This window comes from Furipterus horrens, unplaced genomic scaffold (genome assembly GCF_987537825.1).
Source record: "Furipterus horrens unplaced genomic scaffold, mFurHor1.1.pri manual_scaffold_6, whole genome shotgun sequence".
Lineage (NCBI taxonomy): Eukaryota > Metazoa > Chordata > Mammalia > Chiroptera > Furipteridae > Furipterus > Furipterus horrens.
This window is the reverse complement of record NW_028327176.1, coordinates 72,930,830-72,949,399: the sequence shown is the minus strand read 5'-3', so window position 1 is coordinate 72,949,399 and position 18,570 is coordinate 72,930,830. Positions and strand designations below refer to the sequence as shown.

Genomic DNA, 18,570 nt, shown 5'->3' with positions numbered 1-18,570 from the left:
TCAACGGGAGAGGGCTCAGTTACCCATTCGCTCACTCAACATTTACTGGTCACCCACTTAACCAAGAGGGCCCAGGTCCTTCTCCTGACGGCTGAGGTCCAGCAGGAGGGAGATACATACGGAAGTATAAGATCGATCAACTTGTACTTTTCATATGGAAATGCTCACTGGCGTTACTGTAGCACAGAAGAGCTGTTCACCTTGCTCAAGTGTGGAGCATACACTGAACGCCACACTGCATCTAACAGCTGTGCTACTTGCTGGTCACCAAATGCTGTTTCTGGTCTGTGACCAGGTAAGTATAGAAACCACATTCATGCTTTTTTTACTCATTTGACACTGCTGTGGTCTCCAAGCACTGATCAGGGAACCTGTCTCCTGGACACAGCACGGGTCCGCTCAGGTGCTGCTGAATTTGCCTGGGGAGCGGCATGCGGACTGGGTACGTATTACTCATGTGCAGTAGGACCACGTATGTAACAGCCTGGAAATTTTTAAAAGACCTGGTTCTTCATCACAGATAGTTTGAGCAGCACTGTGTTTAAGGATGCACTGAGGCTAACCAGGGGGACAGACGGGAAGGACAAGGACATATAGAGCAAAAGGAACAGCTATTGGAGTGGGGGAGTTACGAGCACATGGTGAATTAAGAGTTGACCCAACAGTGTCTAGCTTCCCAGTGTGTGGTTATTGACGGAACCTAGATTTTTACAGGTAACACCAAGTCAATCTATTTAACTGTCAAGAGTAAATAACGAGAGAAAGGGCAAGAACATCCACTACACCTTTTCAGACTTATCCTGAGTTATTAAAGAAGCATTTCCTAAGCACTTGACTCATCATGAACTTTGCAGACTGTTAGTTCTTTGAGGACGAGAACCTGGTCTTTTGTCCATTTGTTTCCTAAGCTCCCAGAATAAGACCTGGCTCTTAGGTACTCAATTGAATAACTGGGTAGAACAGAGTGGGAACGGACACACGAGTGTAATCTAGTGAGGAACAAATGACACGCAACTGTCAAGCAGGTCAGTCACAAAAAAATAAGAGCACATAAACCCTCCGAAGAGTGCTGAGGAAGGAGCATAAAAACGGAACAGCAGGGAGAAGGGTAACAGGTATGGAGTCCATGAGTTCTGAGCCATGCCTGTAAGGAAGCAAATGACAGGGAAGGGGAAGTTGAAGGAAAGTAACAACAGAAAGGTAAAAATTATGCCAGCAGGTACACACAGAATGCAGGAGATGGGGTAGGCGAGGGGGTCACTGAGGAGTGGTTAGGGAAAAAGTTGGAAAGGTGGAAAAGTTGTAAAGAAAGCAGGTGCTGAAAATGTCTTCCAAAGCTTATTTCTATCACTGAAACTGCTGGGATCCCACTCTAAGCTTTGTAGTCATCTGTTGGAAGTCATCTGTTTGAAGGATATAAAGTACAGAACTCCAACACTAGCTACCAACTATATTGAGGTGCACACGGCACCGTGCCTAATGTGAAGGATACCAAGGGGAAGGCAGTTGACAAGAACAATAGATATACATTTTATTTTAAAAATTAATATATATAGATGACACCACTGGATTTAAGAAATGATTCCTTAAGCCACTAGGTTAAAACTGAAAAGAAGCTCTGGTCTACAATATTAAAGGTTATATTAGCATCATTTTAAATTTGAAGTATAATTATTTAAAAATAAAAATGCCAAAATAGAATTCCACTTTTCTTTTTCTGCACATGGCTTATAACTCAGATTCTCAGACATGCCCCAAAAGAAATATTATCCTCCATTACCTAACGCCCACCAGTATCAGGTGCTTTGCAGTATTACTCCTGATGCTGAGGACACTGAGAAGTCAGGCAGCTTTCTTGATATGCTGATGTGTGCTGGGCTGAGTCCCCAGTTCTGGGTGAGCACTAAGGCTGAGAGTCTTTTCCTGGGCCATGTTCCACTCCAGGACAGTCACTGCTACTGAAGCCGATTGTGCTGGGAGTGATATCACAGGAAAAGTTCGATCTAATTAAAATGGTGCAATTGCTTCTCATTCTCTTCTGATACTTAAAATCTGAAACAAATTTCATGAGCCAGAGTAGTTACTAATCCATATAGCCCCTAACTTTTAAGCAGTGTTTCTAGTTTCTCACTATTGTGTTTTGTTAACATGCTTCCCAGTGTTCTTCCTGGAGGAAAATGGGAGACATTCATCCCCAGACTGTTGAGGCATGCCTGTGGACACTGAGCACTTATCCTCAGAAATGTGCTCACGTTAAACACGAAATGCTCATTATACATTAAGAAACCCGAACGATGAGACAGTGTTTGCCTGTACGACCCTGTCCTACCTCCTTGAGGAGAGGTTCCGTGTCTGGGTTGGAGGTCTCTGTGGTGGTGGAGGAGCTGTCGTCGTCAGCCAGGGAGTCCTTCAGCTCATCTTCCTGGGGCTTTCCCTTTCCCTTCTTCTCCTTTTCCTCTTGCTTCTTAGATGCCTTAACCTTGCGCTGAAGAGGTTTTCCTTTCCCTGGGAATGAAAATTAAAAATAACTCATTTTTAAATAGTTTAGAACTAAACACAGCCACCAAAACATTTTTTTTTGAAGAGGCTGAACTTTTCTGATTAATAAAACTTTTCTTTCTCTATTTTATTCCTTAGAGAATTATTATTTAATGAAAGCTTTCCAAATCATGTTTGACCTTTTGATTAGAATGTTTTAAAAATCACTTTGAGGCATAGTTTTTGTACAGCAAGATGTATCTATTTCAAGTGTAAAGTTCAATGAGTTTTGGCAAACTCAGTAGTTTTGACATATCTGTCTGTCTGTCTTAGGATAGTTTTTTATACCACAGAGAGGAATATAGCTCTTTTTTTTTTTAATGATAAAAACAGAACTTCATTAACATGTACAAAGTAGTGGATTAGTATTCAGTCTTGCAGAAAATTTTCAACAAAGAACAATACATTTTTTATTATTTATTTACTCTTCCTGTATTTTTACTTTTTAAAAGTATATTTTGATTATGCTATTACAGTTGTCCCAATATTTTGCCCTTTGGCCCCCCCCACCTTAGTTCATGTCCATGGGTCATGCATATAAGTTCTTTGGTTTCTCCATTTCCTATACTATTCTTAATGCCCCCCTATTTATTTTGTACCTACCAGTTATGCTTCTGATCCCTGCACCATTTCCCCATTCTCCCCTTTCCCCCTCCCCATTGATAACCCTCCATATGATCTCCATATCTATGGTTTTGTTCCTGTTCTAGCTGTTTGCTTAGTTTGTTTCTGCCTTTTAGATTCATTTGCTGATAGTTATGAGTTTGTTATTTTATTGTTCATAGTTTTAATCTTCTTCTTAAATAAGTCCCTTTAACATTTCATATAATAAGGGCTTGGTGGTGATGAACTCCTTTAGCTTTACTTTGTCTGGGAAGCACTTTACCTGCCCTTCCATTCTAAATGATAGCTTTGCTGGGTAATCTTTTCATCACTTGGAATACTTCTTGCCGGTCCCTTCTGACCTGCAAAGTTTCTTTTGAGAAATCAGCTGACAGTCTTATGGGAGCTACCTTGTAACTAACTAACTGTTTTTCCTTTGCTGCTTTTAAAATTCTTTGTCTTTAATCTTTGGCATTTTAATTACAATGTGTCTTGGTGTGGGCCTCTTTGGGTTCATCTTGTCTGGGACTGTAAGCTTCCTGGACTTGTATGTCTACTTCCTTCACCACGTTAGGGAAGCTTTCTGTCATTATTTTTTCAAATGGATTTTCAATTTCTTGTCCTTTTTCTTTCCCTTCTGGCACTTCCATGATGCAACTGTTGGTATCCTCAGTTTTTCTTTTTCTTTTTGTTGTTCTAATTGGGTGTTTTTTGCTTCCTTATATTTCAAATCACTGATTTGAATCTTGGCTTCATCTTCTCTACTACCGATTCCCTGTAAATTATTTGTTATTTTAGTTAGGGTATCTTTCTTTCATTTCTGACTGGTTCTTTCTTTTATGGTTTCCATGTTCTTTTTTATGCTGTTGAAGTTCTTACTAAATTCCTTCAGCATCCTTATAACCATGGTTTTGAGTTCTGTATCTGTTAGTCTGCTTGCCTCTATTTCACTTAGTTCTTTTTCCTATTCTTTTACTTGGGATCTGTTTGTCTCCTCATTTTGGCTGCTCCCCTGTGTTTATTTATATGTATTAGGTAGAGCTGCTATATTCCCTGGACTTGGTAGATTGGTCTATTGTATAGCAGGTTTTCTGTAGGGTCCAGTGGCACAGCCTCCCCATTCACTGGAGCTGCGCATTCCAGATGCACCCTCCATGTGGGCACTGTACACCTTCCTTTTGTAGTCGAGCCTTGATTGCTGTTGGAGGGAATTACTCCCAGGAATTACTCGAGGAATGGCTAGGACCACCGTGAAGGATCAGCTGTGCAGGGTCCCACTGAATCTACCTCTCAAATGTGTCACTTGTGGAGGTGGTTGGTTGGTGCTTTGATATGGCCAATGCACCAGGTGCATTGGCTCTGGGGCCTCCTTGGAGGTGCAGACCAAGGTCAGCTGTTGCCTGGCATGAGCTACAAAGCATTCTGTAGATGTCAGGTACTTGTGCTGGGCTTGGACATGCCCGGGAGAGGCCAAGTTGTGAACCGAGGTCAGCTGCACTAGTTTGGACCTGAGGCTATTTAGCGAGAGTTTTGGGGCATGCCAAGGCCCGATGATGCTTTTTTGTAAGATTTTAAGAAAGTCTAAAGCGTGTGCCAAGACAGGCCGGATATAGCTTGGGTGCATCCCCAAGTTATGTGGGGTGGGATCTCAGGGAATCGCCAGGCAGGTCTAATAATATGAGCCAGATTGATGGAGACTCAGATATGGTGCCAGCCTGCTGGCAGTGTGAAGAGAGGGCTCAGAAAAGGAAAAATGGTCTTTACCAGCACTTCTATATGGGAGAAAGCTGCCCCTCCAGCTCTTGCCTGGATGCTTAAAAATTCAGTCCCCCCTCTATGTCCTTAGTGCCTTTTGAGCTACTGCCTCAGTGCTGGAGCTCAGAGGGAGTGAGTCCAGGTAGGTCTGTGCATAGGCTCTTTAAAAGGAACTGCCTGGGATTCCCAAAAGCCCTCTGTCTGACTTAGCCACAATCCCCACTGGTTTTTATAGCCGTAAGTTACAAGGATGCCTCTTCCTGGCACTAGAACCCTGGGCTGATGGGCCTCTTGTAGGGCTGGGACCCCTTGTTCCTCAGGGGAGATCTCTGCAGCCAAAGTATTTCTCCTGATTTTTATCTACCACACATAAGTGTGGGACTAGCCTGTTCTGTGTCTCTGCCCCATCCTGCCAGTCTGCATGTGCTTTCTTCTTTATATCTGTAGTTGCAGGACTTTCGTTCAGCTAGATTTCAGGTGGGTCTGAATGATGGTTGTTCTACAGTTTAGTTGTACTCTTGATGTCCCAAATGCATGTACTTCTAAGAGGATGCTATATAACCATTCTCACATCACTGCAATAAAAAATTCTCTACAAGAAAACTCCTGAACTCTGGGGATGTCAGGTTTCTTCTGTGTCACATGGCTATGTAAACAAAAAACAAACCTCCTTGGTACATCAGCAGGGAGGTACTAATATGCATTGGAATGACTGACACGGGAGAGGAAGCAAATTGCAAAAATGTTCAGGATGTAAAGGATTAAATGGAAATACAGCTAGGCCATTTACTGATTTTTACATTTGATTCTGGAAATTACCCATTAGCCTACCTGTGTATGTATGTGTGATACACAGACTTCTGAGAATGGCTCCCAGTGACCTCACCTCCTAGTATTTGTGTTCTTATGGAATTCTCTCTCCTGGACTATGGGCTGGACCACACTGCTAATGATCATAGTAGTGCAGAAGAGATGGGATGTCACTTCCAGGAATAGGTCACAAGAGACTGACTTCTGTCCTGTCAGTTTGTTTTCTCCCTTGCCTTCTTGCTCGCTCGCTCTGGGGAAGCCAACTGCTTTGAGCTGCTCTATAAAGGGGACCCATGACAAGCTGCTGACCACATCTACCAAGGAACTTGCAATTGTCAGTTCAACAGGCTGTGAAGAAATGAATCCTGCCATCAACCACCTCAGTGAGTCTGGAAGCAGATACACTCTCAGCCCTGGCTAACACCTTGAGTGCAGCCCTTTGAGAGCCAGAGAACCCAGCTGGGCTGCACCGTGAGGCCTGACCCATAGAAACTGTGAGGGAGTAATTTGTTATCAAGAAGAAGATAATTAATAGAATATGCAGAACTCCAAAACAGGAGTCAGCAAACTTATTCTATAAAGAGCTGGACAGAAATATTTTCATATTTGTCAACTCTATGGTCTCTATCACAGCTATTCAAGTCTGCTGTTTTAGCACAAAGGTGGCCACAGACAATATATAAACAAATGGGCATGGCTGTGTGCCAATGAAACTTTATTTACAAAAATAGGTGGTGATTTGGCTCACCAGCTGTAATTTGCCAAGCCGTATTCTAAAGTATAGGTTGTAGAGAAATGCTGTTTTTGAGTTAAAATGATCTCCACTTTACTACTGTGTTTAAAATTATTTTTAACAATGAAAAAAAGCTCAATGTACCACAGTAGCCACAAGCAACTGAAAGGAAAACAGTTGGTGTCTAGTAAATTTCTGAATTTGGTCAGTCAGTAATCTAAGAAACACAAGTAGCCTTTATGGCAAATAGCTACCTCTATTTGCATTTTGACATGGAAAAGCTTAAGTCCAATGCTGGAGCTGAATCTGACCCAGAAGAGCATCTGCTGAATTAGTATACATCACAACTCTGATCACAACAGCTGCTGAGCCACGCCTGAGTTCCCCTCACTGTGGTGTGCTGTTCCACAGTGAGAAGAGATGCTTACCTTTGCTTTTTGACAGTGGTGATGGTGGCTGCTCTGTAAACACATCTAGTGCTGGGGGGTCATGGTGGTCGAAGTCTTTGTCCATGGCTTCTATGAGACTGGTGATGTCTGAGTCTTCTGAGCTGTGCCTTGTGCTGCTGGCACATTCTGGGTGGGAAGTCCGGTGGGTGAGGGGGCTGGGTGACAGCCTTCCCAACTGTGGCTCCTGGTGCTGAGGCACTGGTGGTGGTGGAGGAGGAGGAGAGTGCTGCTCCGGCATGCCGTGCACATGATGCTGGCCGCTGTGCTGGCTCTGTTTCGCCCCTTTGGACTTTCTGCCTGCTGTGTGACCCTGGGCCACGGTATTTGAGTCAAGGACCAGGGGGCCTGCTTTGCTAGCAGACTGTGTAGAAGTCCTGCTAGAGGCACTGGAGCTGTTTTTGGCTCTGACATTGTCCACTTCAGCTGAGTTTCTACTGCTGTGACCACTCTGTGAATGGAAGGACGGGCCACACAGCTTATGACTCCCGGCGCCCGGCCGGGATAATGGGCCGCCTGTGCCACAGAATCCCCGACTATGACTGGAGTCACAGCTGAGTGTGTTTAAGCTGAAAAGGACAAACTGCAGTTAGTAAGCGGCAACTTACAAAATCTTGGGTTAAAAATCTTTTTAATTTAATCAGTAGGGCCATCACAAATATAAATAGTCCAAGGAAAAAGAAGAAATAGAGATACTTTCTACAACTCTATACAGTCTGTTCTATTTCAAAATTTAGGAATCGAGTCACAGTCTAAGAGTTTTAACCTTCACCATTATAATGAAAACAGGATTATTTGCTCTAAGTTCTTAGTAACCGAGAGCTACATATAGTGTATTATTAAGTAATTAGAATTAAGATTTTTCCTCCTAAGTAAAGAAGAAAGATAAACTTATTTTCCTTTTAATTACATTAGCCAAATCTATATATACTAGAGAATTTATTTTCAGCCTATGAACATACTTTCCTTCAGATGAAATACCAATGATTCTCCTGAGATCAAATGGTCTTCCCACATCAAAGGGTGAGTTTGAGGCCTCAAAGGATAGCCGCCTTCGAAATGGCTCCCAAATTCCCTGAGCTTCTAAATAGGCTGTTCCAATGACCAAAGGAAACAGGGCACTGTGGGGACAAAGAGGGAGATTCGGGGTTCACGTATTAGTGCAAGAGTAACCAAATATGATTTAAAGGCAGAGTTTCTTGGCAGAGTACAATATGATATAAAAAACAAAGATGCCTGTGAAAGTTTTTAATGGACAAGACAAAGAACAAAGCACTGTGGATACAAGTTTGCACACCAATTTTTATAGAATGCCAATTTACACTAAGGCTCATATGGGGGAAATAATCATTTGTATCAGAACAGTCACTAAAGGATATGTTTCCTTTTACCAAGAAGTAGCTTTTATCTTTTCTTTCAGTTTTAATTCTAGGTCAACTAACTCTATTTCCTTCAAGGATGTGCGGAGTAACTATGTAAATTAATTTAGGTGAGTATATCTGATTGATTCTCGAAACACATAAAAATATATTGACAAATATACTGATAATTAGGAGTATTTTTTTCCTTTAAGAAATTAACATGTACTTAATTTGTATAGCAAATTTCAAAGGCAGACAGACGTTTATCATATATGCCACCAAAAATGAGTCAGTTTTGACTGCTTCCGGTGTACGTGGAGCAGACATGTAAGCCAGACTGTCTGTTCATGGAAGGGTCCCCTGCAATCAGAACGTGACTGTCACACAGTGGGCACTCGACAAACAGTGTCAAGTGACGCTGAATACCAACTTCAAAAGAAGACAAGTACCTCATTATTCCTGAGATGATAATATACAGAGCCAGCTCCCAGTTGGGTCTGGGCAGGGCTTCTGCGCAGGTTGCTAACATGTGGTATGGAAGGGATGCATTCAATACAAACACAAATTCGGAGCCACTGGTTGTTATAAACTTCAGTTCACGAATAACCCTAGAAGCTGTGAAATCAGGAGTAAACCTAAAACAGAATAATGGCAGTAAGACCAAATTTTAAAATATCCTGCAAGTTGTTTAAACATAATATCAGTCCCACATACCCTTGAAACATAACACGGAATTTGCTTGATACTTTTATTCCATTTCTTAGGTTAATAGCAAAAACAACTATATTCTGTAGATAACTGGAGAAATAACATAAACAGAACAATAATCTGCTCCCCACAATTAATTCAGCTTCCTTCCCTTCCCTCCTCCTTTCTCTCAATCCACACTGTTCTCCCAGAATACATTCCACCATTAATGCCTTTTTAAAAAAAACCGTCCAAATCCCAGTGATCTTTTCTTTGTCTCCTGCAGTACAGCTTTCTGCCCAATTACAGTGTTTTTATTTTTGTTAACTGTGTTTCCCAACCACATGATGTGCACATGAGGAAAGGTGTGCTATTCTTCATTGTACCTTTAGGTACCAAGCACTGTGCCTTGCACGGAGTAATAAATATAGTTACTTGTTAAGTCAATGTCCACTCAAGATCATGACAATGTCATTCAATTAAGAGGACGAGGTTACATCTTGTTAGATAAACTTTACAACATAACAAGTTATTAATTAGATAAAATATGCTGCAACTATTACCAATACAGGAATTAAAACTGATTTGACGAAAACACTACAGATTCTTACATGGTACAACATGGGGAAACTGCACATGTGATGATGTGCCTGCTCTGTTGCTGAGACTGTGAACTTATAGTCACCAACACCTTCTGCTTTAACACAACCCTGAAAATAATTCTGAAGCTGGTTTCTAAGATTATCTGATCCACTCTGGAGACAGAAGAAGTTTCACAATTTTGGAAACAAAGGTACAAAAAATAACCAAAGATTAAGTGAAAAACAAACAATTAAATATATTTATGGATAAAGACCTTCTTTTGTAAGTATGAAAACATTTTGCACAGTTTGAATAACTCTAATATAAAAAGTTAATGGGAAGCTAGTGATTCAGTATACCTTATCAGAAAATACAATATAATTATGTCTTTAGAGGCATTGGCGCTTAGTGCAAACTCTTGACAATTAACAACTTTGAAGCCATGTCCCTCACACGAGTACCCACTGACTTGAATGGTTTCTATGTGAATTTGAAGTTGTCCTGTATTTTCTACTTTAAATGTTCTTTTCAATGTGAAATTTGGTTCTCTCTGTTTCAAACCTAAAGGAAAAAAATACGGAGTGACTATAAATCTTGCAACCACATGCCCCAGGTCCAAATGATGAACATTTCCTTATGAATACATCTGGAGATTATGAAGTAACTCCTCGTGCCAAAGAATTCAGCAGAAATACTCCACTTTGTATGTTCTTTTAGATGCCGAAAGTTTAACTATGCTTTATCTTTTACACTCAGAGTAAGTCGGCTAAGGCATGAAATGAATACTGGTACTTTAAATATTTTAAGATGCAAATCAAACAACCCTGAAAGCAAGTCAGGGTGTTTCCTTAAACCTCTGAAGTATTCGTCAGTGATATACACGTGTACACAGACAGAAATACTGTTCTTGTTTTTGGAATTATTCACTGTTGAAAGTAAATGCTGAAATTTGTGCCCACGGACCTATTAGGAATACTCACTGTCTGTACAATCTTTTAATAATGCTTCTGTGATTTTAAAACGTAAGGAACTCCCTGGACCCGGAAGCTTGCCTGCCACCCTCAAGCTCTCGGTTGTTCCTTGTCCTTGGACCATCAGAGCATCCATCACAGTCAGGTTATTTCTATGCAAGAACAAGAATTACAGATTTTTCATTACTTCTTGGCCTTTTGGCTAAGATCAAGTGAGGAACTACAGATTTTTATCCTATTATATTTGCATAATACTTTGATCTATAATTTTACCATTATCTTATAAACCAAGTAGAAATTAATACAGTAAATTTAAGAGACATTTATACTTTAAAAATTTAAAAATATTTACACAAAGAGCCAAGTTTTTTTTTATTTTTAAGAGTCATACATGGCACAATAAGATGCTATTCAGGTTTTTTAGCTATAAACATAATCACAAAATAATGTGTCATCACGCCGTGTGTGTGTGTGTGTGCGTGTGTCTCGAACAAAGTAAAAAACCATTTCCAGAAACTAAATATGCAAACTCATATTGAAACAAATCAAATAAGATCTTCTATAGAAGTGCTAAAAATTACCCCACACTTAAATCACAGACTATACCTGATTATGATTAGTGAAGAAACAGTTCTGTTGTGAACTGGAGTAAACTTTACTTTGACAGACTTCTTTTCTCCAGGTTTTAAAATGAGGTTAAAGATAAAAGGTCGGGAGAAGCCCTCTGTGAATCCTGTTGAACTTTGCAGTGGATGAGCCTTGGATCATTGGGTAACAAATAGCAGTCATTAATACAGTCTCTGGAAAAATGCTTTTTCCTTTACCCCATTTACAGCCCAGTAGTACTAGCTTCTTGAATTGATTAAATATGTAAACAGTTTTATCTCTCATGATTTAAACAGTGGTTAGGTGATAAGTAGAGCTAGGTAGCGAATGTATTTAGTCCCCGAACAGGCTTTGCTCCCCAGGACACTGAAGGGGAAAGGTTGTCAAAGTCTTCATGTTTGTATTAGGTATGTTTTTATATACAGATCTTTTAATTTTGAAATATAACATACATAAAGAAAAGGACACAAACCTAAGATAAGTAGCTCAATGTTTCAAAACAAAGCAAACACAACACCCAGTACACTAGAGTCCTTCTGAGGCTGTCCCTGCCTGCCATCACTGCTGTCCTGCTCCTGCCTCTGAGGGGCATCACTGAAGGGTCCTAAGGCTGCATCATATTTTTATTTGGAAAAATATTTCCAATTCATATTACTCTCTCTTTGAATTTTATTTTGAAAGCTAAGCACATAATTACTGTTTCATAAACACTTGGTGATTTAACATTTGAAGAATAGCTTAGTTTAATAATCAAAATATGACCTTTGACAGCCAGTTACAGATTATTAAAAGAAAATCATAATTCACAAATAAGGATATACTGCTCTGATTTTTAAGTAACATTAGTTTCAAGTTTTTGTGGGAAGGGCTGGCAACACATGACTTTTGAGTATCCAGGCTCCTCATGGCTCTGCTCACATGTGAAGGAGAGTGAGTTTTGTATGATTTTTCCACTCTATGTGGCAGTTAGGTTTCATACATACACCTATCTACCTGCATTAGTATGATTCTACAAACATGACTTATAGTCAGTTGACTTAATGCAGCACGCTACTTCTTAATTCTTCTGCTTCTAAGGCATATTTTTCCCCTGTGTCTAACATTTTCCATTAATGTCTGTTAGGACAAAAGAATATTCTGACTGTGTAAAACGGTTGGTAAATAAGTTCCCTTTTAAAATTATTCTGGGTAATTGATGGACACATTATATACTAAACATATTTTCCCAAGAAACATTAGCTAATATAAACTCTGACGACTTGGGAAATACTTTAGATGCTCTGATGCCTCAGGGATAGCATGAAGGGCCTCAAAAATTCTCCATTATTTTGTAGTGGTGGTTTGCACAGAGCGACCCATTCACCCTTGGGTATATCAGGGATCTTCACAGGGTAACCACAGGGTCAGAACAGTTTCCCTAATACTGACAGACACTATCTGCCTTCTTCAGTGTGTTGACATTTGTACGGTGGTCAGCAAGAGCAATGGTGGATAAACCGGCTGACCCTTTAGCACGAAGCAGGGCAGTTGTATCAAACTTCCTGAGAAGCTACTGTCTTCTTCACTGTACGAACTCGTAGTTAAGAGAAGCAAGTTCTGGATTAAACAGTAGTAAACACCAGTCTTCTTAAGTCTCAACCCCCGGGCACACGACTTTTAACTTTCTGTGTGATGCAATGGGCTGTGTGCACCAAGCATTTCTGCTGCACACTGAGGTACCATGTTGTCTCGAAACGCTATCATCTGAGAAGCAAACTGAACTCACTGCTTTTCTCATTTATATTTAACACCATTTATATTTGAGAAAATGACTGACAGGCAACCTATGGTTATTCAGATGTGGGTGCTTATAGACATTTTCATGAAAATACAGTGCATTTGTCCCTTTAAGGAAAAAACTTGAGTATTTGTTGCCAATAATAAAATTCCATCATTTCAGCAGATACAGGAAACCAGGTATCATACATCAAAAACAGAACAAAAAGCAAAGTTAAAATGGGTGTAAAGGAAGAGTCAGGGAGGATCAAGAGAGCCTCATCAGCAAAGGCTTCACAACCAGCAGGTTGGCATGAACAGGACGTTGAAGGATGGATGCACTATGAGGAGGGCAGAATGAAGGGCATCAAGGCCAAGAGACTTCAGCAGTTTGCAGGTGGCTTTGGGTCCAAGTGCTAATTTCCTGACTGGTACATACCCTACACATTAAGGCCTTATAATAAAATGAGTGGTTAGTGGCTGCTCATCCTGACCTGTATGATAGAGAATAGTTTGTTCCTGGAACAAATCAGTTTTTATATACATTTATTGATTCAGGGATATCTACTAAATGAAAACTATGCCACTGTGCTAAAGTATCAATACAGCCAACCATGGGTCTGGCATTCATGGAGCTTACAATTTTATTAGAAAGTATATAAAAAAAAATTTTTTTAATTTACAAAATTTTGAGGTTTAATAAAAATAAATTATGTATTAGCATATACCTCATGGTCCTAGTGCGTAACCTTTATTGTGGATAGGAAGCCACTGCAAGCACAGAACATGGGAGAGAGAAGAGTTTCTGAGAGGCAAAGGTGTTAAACAAGGGGGCATTTTATCTCTCTCTTTGCTTAATCTATAGGCAGAACGTATCATACAAAAAACTGGGCTACTCAAGAGGAAGGACTGAAAATTGGTAGAAGAAATAGCAATACTAATTTAAGATACCCACGTGAAACCTACTTACTAGCACAAAGAAGTAATGATTAGAAACCATGTCTGATGAAAATGAAAGAAGAAAGTACCAAAGCAGGGCTGCATTTGAACGTCATGAAGAATGATTACAGAAGAAATATACAATTTTAAATAACAATGAAGACACTGAAATTGTTAAAGATTTTGCTGGTTCAGTCACCAACTCAGACAGAGACCGCAGCCAAGAAATCCAGAGAAGGCTGAGTCTAGGAAGGGCAGCAAAGTAAGAATTAGGAGCTGTCACCAAGAGCAAAGATGTATGTCATTAGAGACCAAGGCTAAGATCATACACAACTTTATACTCCCAATAAATATGTACAGATGTTAAAGTCAGACAGCGAAGAAGGCTGATAGGAAAATCATGAATTCATTCGAAATATGATGTTGTAGGAGAGCTCTATGGATACCACGGACTGCCAAGAAAGATGAGTGCAGTGCGTGGGTCACAGAGCAAATTCAGCCTGAAACATCACTGGAGACAAACATGACAAAACTGTCCTACTTCAGGTACATCATGAGAACACCAGTTTCTTTGCAAAAGGCAGTAGTGCAGGAAAAACAGAAGGCAGTAGGAAAAGAGGAAGACCATATATGGGATGAACTGACTCCATAAAAGAAGCTGTAGGCATGAGTCTACAGTTGCTGAGCAGGGCTGCTAAGGACAGGGCCTTGTGGACATCACTCATTCATGGAATCGACAGTAGCTGTGCCACATCTCTCTGACACACACACACACTTCGATATAGTCTGAATTTCTAGTAGCTGTTATCATAGTCATGTGCTTAATACTTAATACCTACAAATAGGAAGCTTCTACCCAGTGTCCCTCATGTAACTAAATCCAACCCATTCTGCCTGGGTTTTTACCTCTAGAACATTGCTGACTTCTTCAGTAACTTGCTCTCCAGCCAAATAGAAGGGCAGTTAATAGTTTTCTGTCACATGAGCACTGATCATATTAGAGAATTATTTCTGTGGGATAGTAAAAAGTTTAAATACTTACACTGTTTCTGAAGACTTGGAATTCCAGTGTTCTTAAATCTATCTTTGCCACCTTACTCAAGTTAAACCTAAAATAAAAATGTATATATTTTTCTTTGTAAGCAACATCATAATTAAATGGGTTATACAGTAATTATCAAGCCTGTGTTTTGTGTGCAAGTTATCTTTTGGCAGATTTGAGATCAATATTGCCCGATTAATAGTCTTCAAAAATTAATAGTGACAACTTAAAGAGTTAATATTTTGTTCACTTTTTAAAAGTAAAATATTTGGAAGGTTCCATTTGCTTTCTTTATAATTTTTAAAAATCCTCCCACAAGGATATGTTTTCTGATTTTAGAGAGAGATGAAGTGAGAGGGAAAGAGGGAGAGAGAAAAGGAGTGGGGGAGAAAAAGACATCCACACAGACGGGAAACAACAATCGGCTGCCTCCTGTACACACCCCAACTGGAGTTTGGACCCACAACCTTTGTATGTGCCCTGACTGGGAACCAAACCTGCAATCTTTTAGTGTATGCAGGGGACAATGCTCCAACTAACTGCACCACCTGTATGAAGATGTTCTACATTACTTTTTCTTGTCTTAAACTGAAAGCTCTTCCATATGCTTAACATAATATCAACCTCTTCCCAGAACCTTCTTTCAACTTTAATTACAGACCCAGAATTTCTTTAAGCCCAACTGCAACACAGTTTTAAATGTAAATGTATAAAGTAAAATTCAGTGCTAATATAGAAACATTTTGATTACCTAAAGCAATGCTTACCTTGACATTAACTTATCTACAAAGACTGAAGGATTGGAATATAAAGCCAGGGGAATAAACTGAATATATACAGGAACATCTGCAGGATTTTCTAAAGTAATGTCTTCTTCCTTAAACAAAGTAACCGAACAGTAAATGAAAGATTTCCATGGTTATAAGTAAGAGCAGATACTTTACAAACCCTATTATGTACTTCCCAAACCTCATGTCGCTCTGAACACTTACTGAAGAGCAGTTGGCATTAGTGAGCGGGAATTTCAGATGCCGGGGTGGGCTAAGCACTGAAGGCCAGGAGAGCTTGGCAGTGATGTTTGACAGTATGTTTTTTTGGAGGTCTGTGTTTATTTCAAATAAAGCACTCAATCTAGGGGAAAAAAAACTGCAAGTTACTGGATCAAAATAAAATATTTCCGTTTTCTGAAAACAAGAAATTCTATCAGGCTCATGTACTTGAGAAATTTTATTCTGGCTCTGGATAAACACCGGTTTATTTCCTCTAATATTCTTCTATTCTTCTATGCTTTTAATAGAAACACATATGAAGTTGTCTCTATTTTGGCACTAAGAGCTGCAATATGTAAAGAAAAAGACAGGCATGTATGAATAACACATTATGGGGATCTTAAAGGATCTTGCATGCCTTGTGGAAAGATCTAGACACTAAGAGCAGGGTGCTAAGGACATTTCAGGACAACCAATGAAAAGGCAATGCATTGCTTGGCATATGGCCTTTCCCCCTTGAAATAAAAGAACAAAACAAAATCCTAACATGAAATGAAGATGTCAGTTGAAAAGTAACCCACAGGACAGCTTTGTGCAGATATCTGTAGTTATCAGCAATATTCAGGACCTCGTTTAAGTATTTCCCTACTTATGAGTATTTATAAACCAGCTCTTTAGAACTCAGAACACATTTCCTAAAGAAACTATTATAAATGGGGCTAAGGTCACTGGACCCAAACACTGGAGCCTATGTTAACCCCAGCGATACCAAATTATGATATTCCAGTATTGGTAAGAGCAAGGCTTTATAAAACTAGTAACAGAAATTTTCTGTAACATGCACACTGATAAGGTAACTCACTGTGGAACCAGGACCTGGAGGCACAGGGTAGACAAAGAGCCCAGGTGCCCGGCAACAGAATGCTGGGCTCCCAAAGAGGAGGGCAAAGGTTCCAGTAGGAGGAAGGTGATGGGGTTCCTCCGCAACTCAGCTGAGGGCAGCACTCTAAGTTACTTATTCATAATTGAACGTTAAAATTTGGAGACTGCCTATACATTACAATGTCCACTATGGAAATGTTGGGGGACCAATAAGTATTTTAATTAGTGTTCGCTTAGTTCATCAGAAGTCTCTTTGTACTCATTTTTAACATTTGAAGGTAAAAATTTAACTCTGTGTTAAGAACACTTTTTACTGCAGATAGTTCAGATAAACAGAAACCTTCAGATTTAACTACTAGTGGTTTGGAAATTTCGTATTACTATAAATTTCAGTATCCTGATAATACTGACAAATACATTTCCAACTAGCCAACTGAGAACAGCAGTTTTCATCAGTTGTCCTATTATCATCATTCTGTCTAGTTCTCTTCTAAGGAACACGAAAAGATCAAATTTCTACACTATCTTTGTTTTGAATGCAGGTGCAGTAGTGATCTGTCATCAGCACGCACGTTTTATACCTGCCAAAGATGTGGCGAGTCCATCTGCACTGGGCCCTGTGTACCCCTAACAGTTCAGCACTTGGAAAGGAGGAGGCGGTTCATTTCACAGTGACCAAATACACACTACTCTCCTACTATGGAATTAAACTTAGAATATGTTTTCCTTGTCTTTAACAGAGGTCAGTAGTAAGTAAAAACTTTTTTATGCAAATGGATGTATTTAAGGTGAACACTGTTATCATCCTACATAAAGGCAATTTTAAATTTTAAATTTTGATCTTAAGGAAGTATCTGGAGTGACGGATTAAAGAGAAAAATGGTAGTATGTGTATTTCTGAGCAATATATAATTAAAATGGCAATTCAAGATGTCTCATTAATAATTTTCTGAAGATTAGGCATATTTTCTTAGCTATAGAAAAGTAAATAGCCTAATATAAACATAATATTTAGGAAGTAACATCAATTGAGATGTTTTGAACTTGTAAAGACAGTAAAAATACTTAAAGCAAAAGCACTCACCTATGACCTGAGTTTTCCTTTATTCCCATCCATCCTTTGAACAGGCTTTGATGCAAATCCCAGTCAGCATCCCAAGTATCTTCTTGCATGGCTACCCCAGGCTGCACTTTGGGTTCAGCTAAAACAGGGAACGTAAATTAAGACATATTCAGGTCGACATTAATCCATTTGTCCATTTTCCTGAAATGATTTCTCTAGCCCAAGAGGTAGGGATGGACTTTTGAAATAGCAGCCTTCATTAAAGACTATTTTGCAGGCAGTGAAAAAAATACCAAGGTAACTTACATTTGGACAGAAAAGACAAGCCAACATAGCAATGATCCCCACACTGCAATCCAGGATCAAAATAAATGTTTGCAATCTATAAAGAGGCACAGGAAAACCATGAATTCCAAGTCCACAAAAGATCACAATAATAAAACACTCATGGATGGGAATTCTTAAATAGGATGTCAAACCTTTGATTTTTTTCCTGGCTCCAAGTCTTCCTTATTGCCCCGTAATCATTTATAGTAAAATCGCCCATCTTCTGACAAAGAGCGTATTTGCTGTATTTTCATTTTCTGTGAGAAGGAGTTCATTATACTTAAACTTTGATGAATTATTTTCCCCTGAAGGAAGAAATCAAACAAATTCATTTGTATATAGTTGAGTTTTCTTCACACTTAAGAGACAACAGACATTTTTCTACAAAACCAAAGCTCAAAGAACATTTAAGAGTTTTCAACAGTTGCTACGTTCTAAATTTGTAATTAGAGACCTTATCAATAGCATGTCTCTTCCTATG

General features: G+C 39.5%; 1 protein-coding gene across 1 annotated transcript in view; it reads right to left on the bottom strand.

The window, feature by feature from the left end:
* Positions 1-325: 325 nt before the first annotated feature.
* Positions 326-18,570, bottom strand: part of LOC150006490 (transmembrane protein 131-like) — a gene marked incomplete at its 5' end in the record, with an annotated part of 143,234 nt that continues 124,989 nt past the window's right edge. The window contains 14 exon segments of the mRNA XM_090280131.1: positions 326-484; positions 2,330-2,505; positions 6,868-7,454; positions 7,848-8,006; positions 8,696-8,881; positions 9,890-10,076; positions 10,496-10,638; positions 11,093-11,244; positions 14,829-14,895; positions 15,596-15,705; positions 15,821-15,959; positions 17,784-17,901; positions 18,069-18,144; positions 18,242-18,394. Of these exon segments, the coding sequence (XP_090136257.1) occupies positions 326-484; positions 2,330-2,505; positions 6,868-7,454; positions 7,848-8,006; positions 8,696-8,881; positions 9,890-10,076; positions 10,496-10,638; positions 11,093-11,244; positions 14,829-14,895; positions 15,596-15,705; positions 15,821-15,959; positions 17,784-17,901; positions 18,069-18,144; positions 18,242-18,394 (2,412 nt within the window).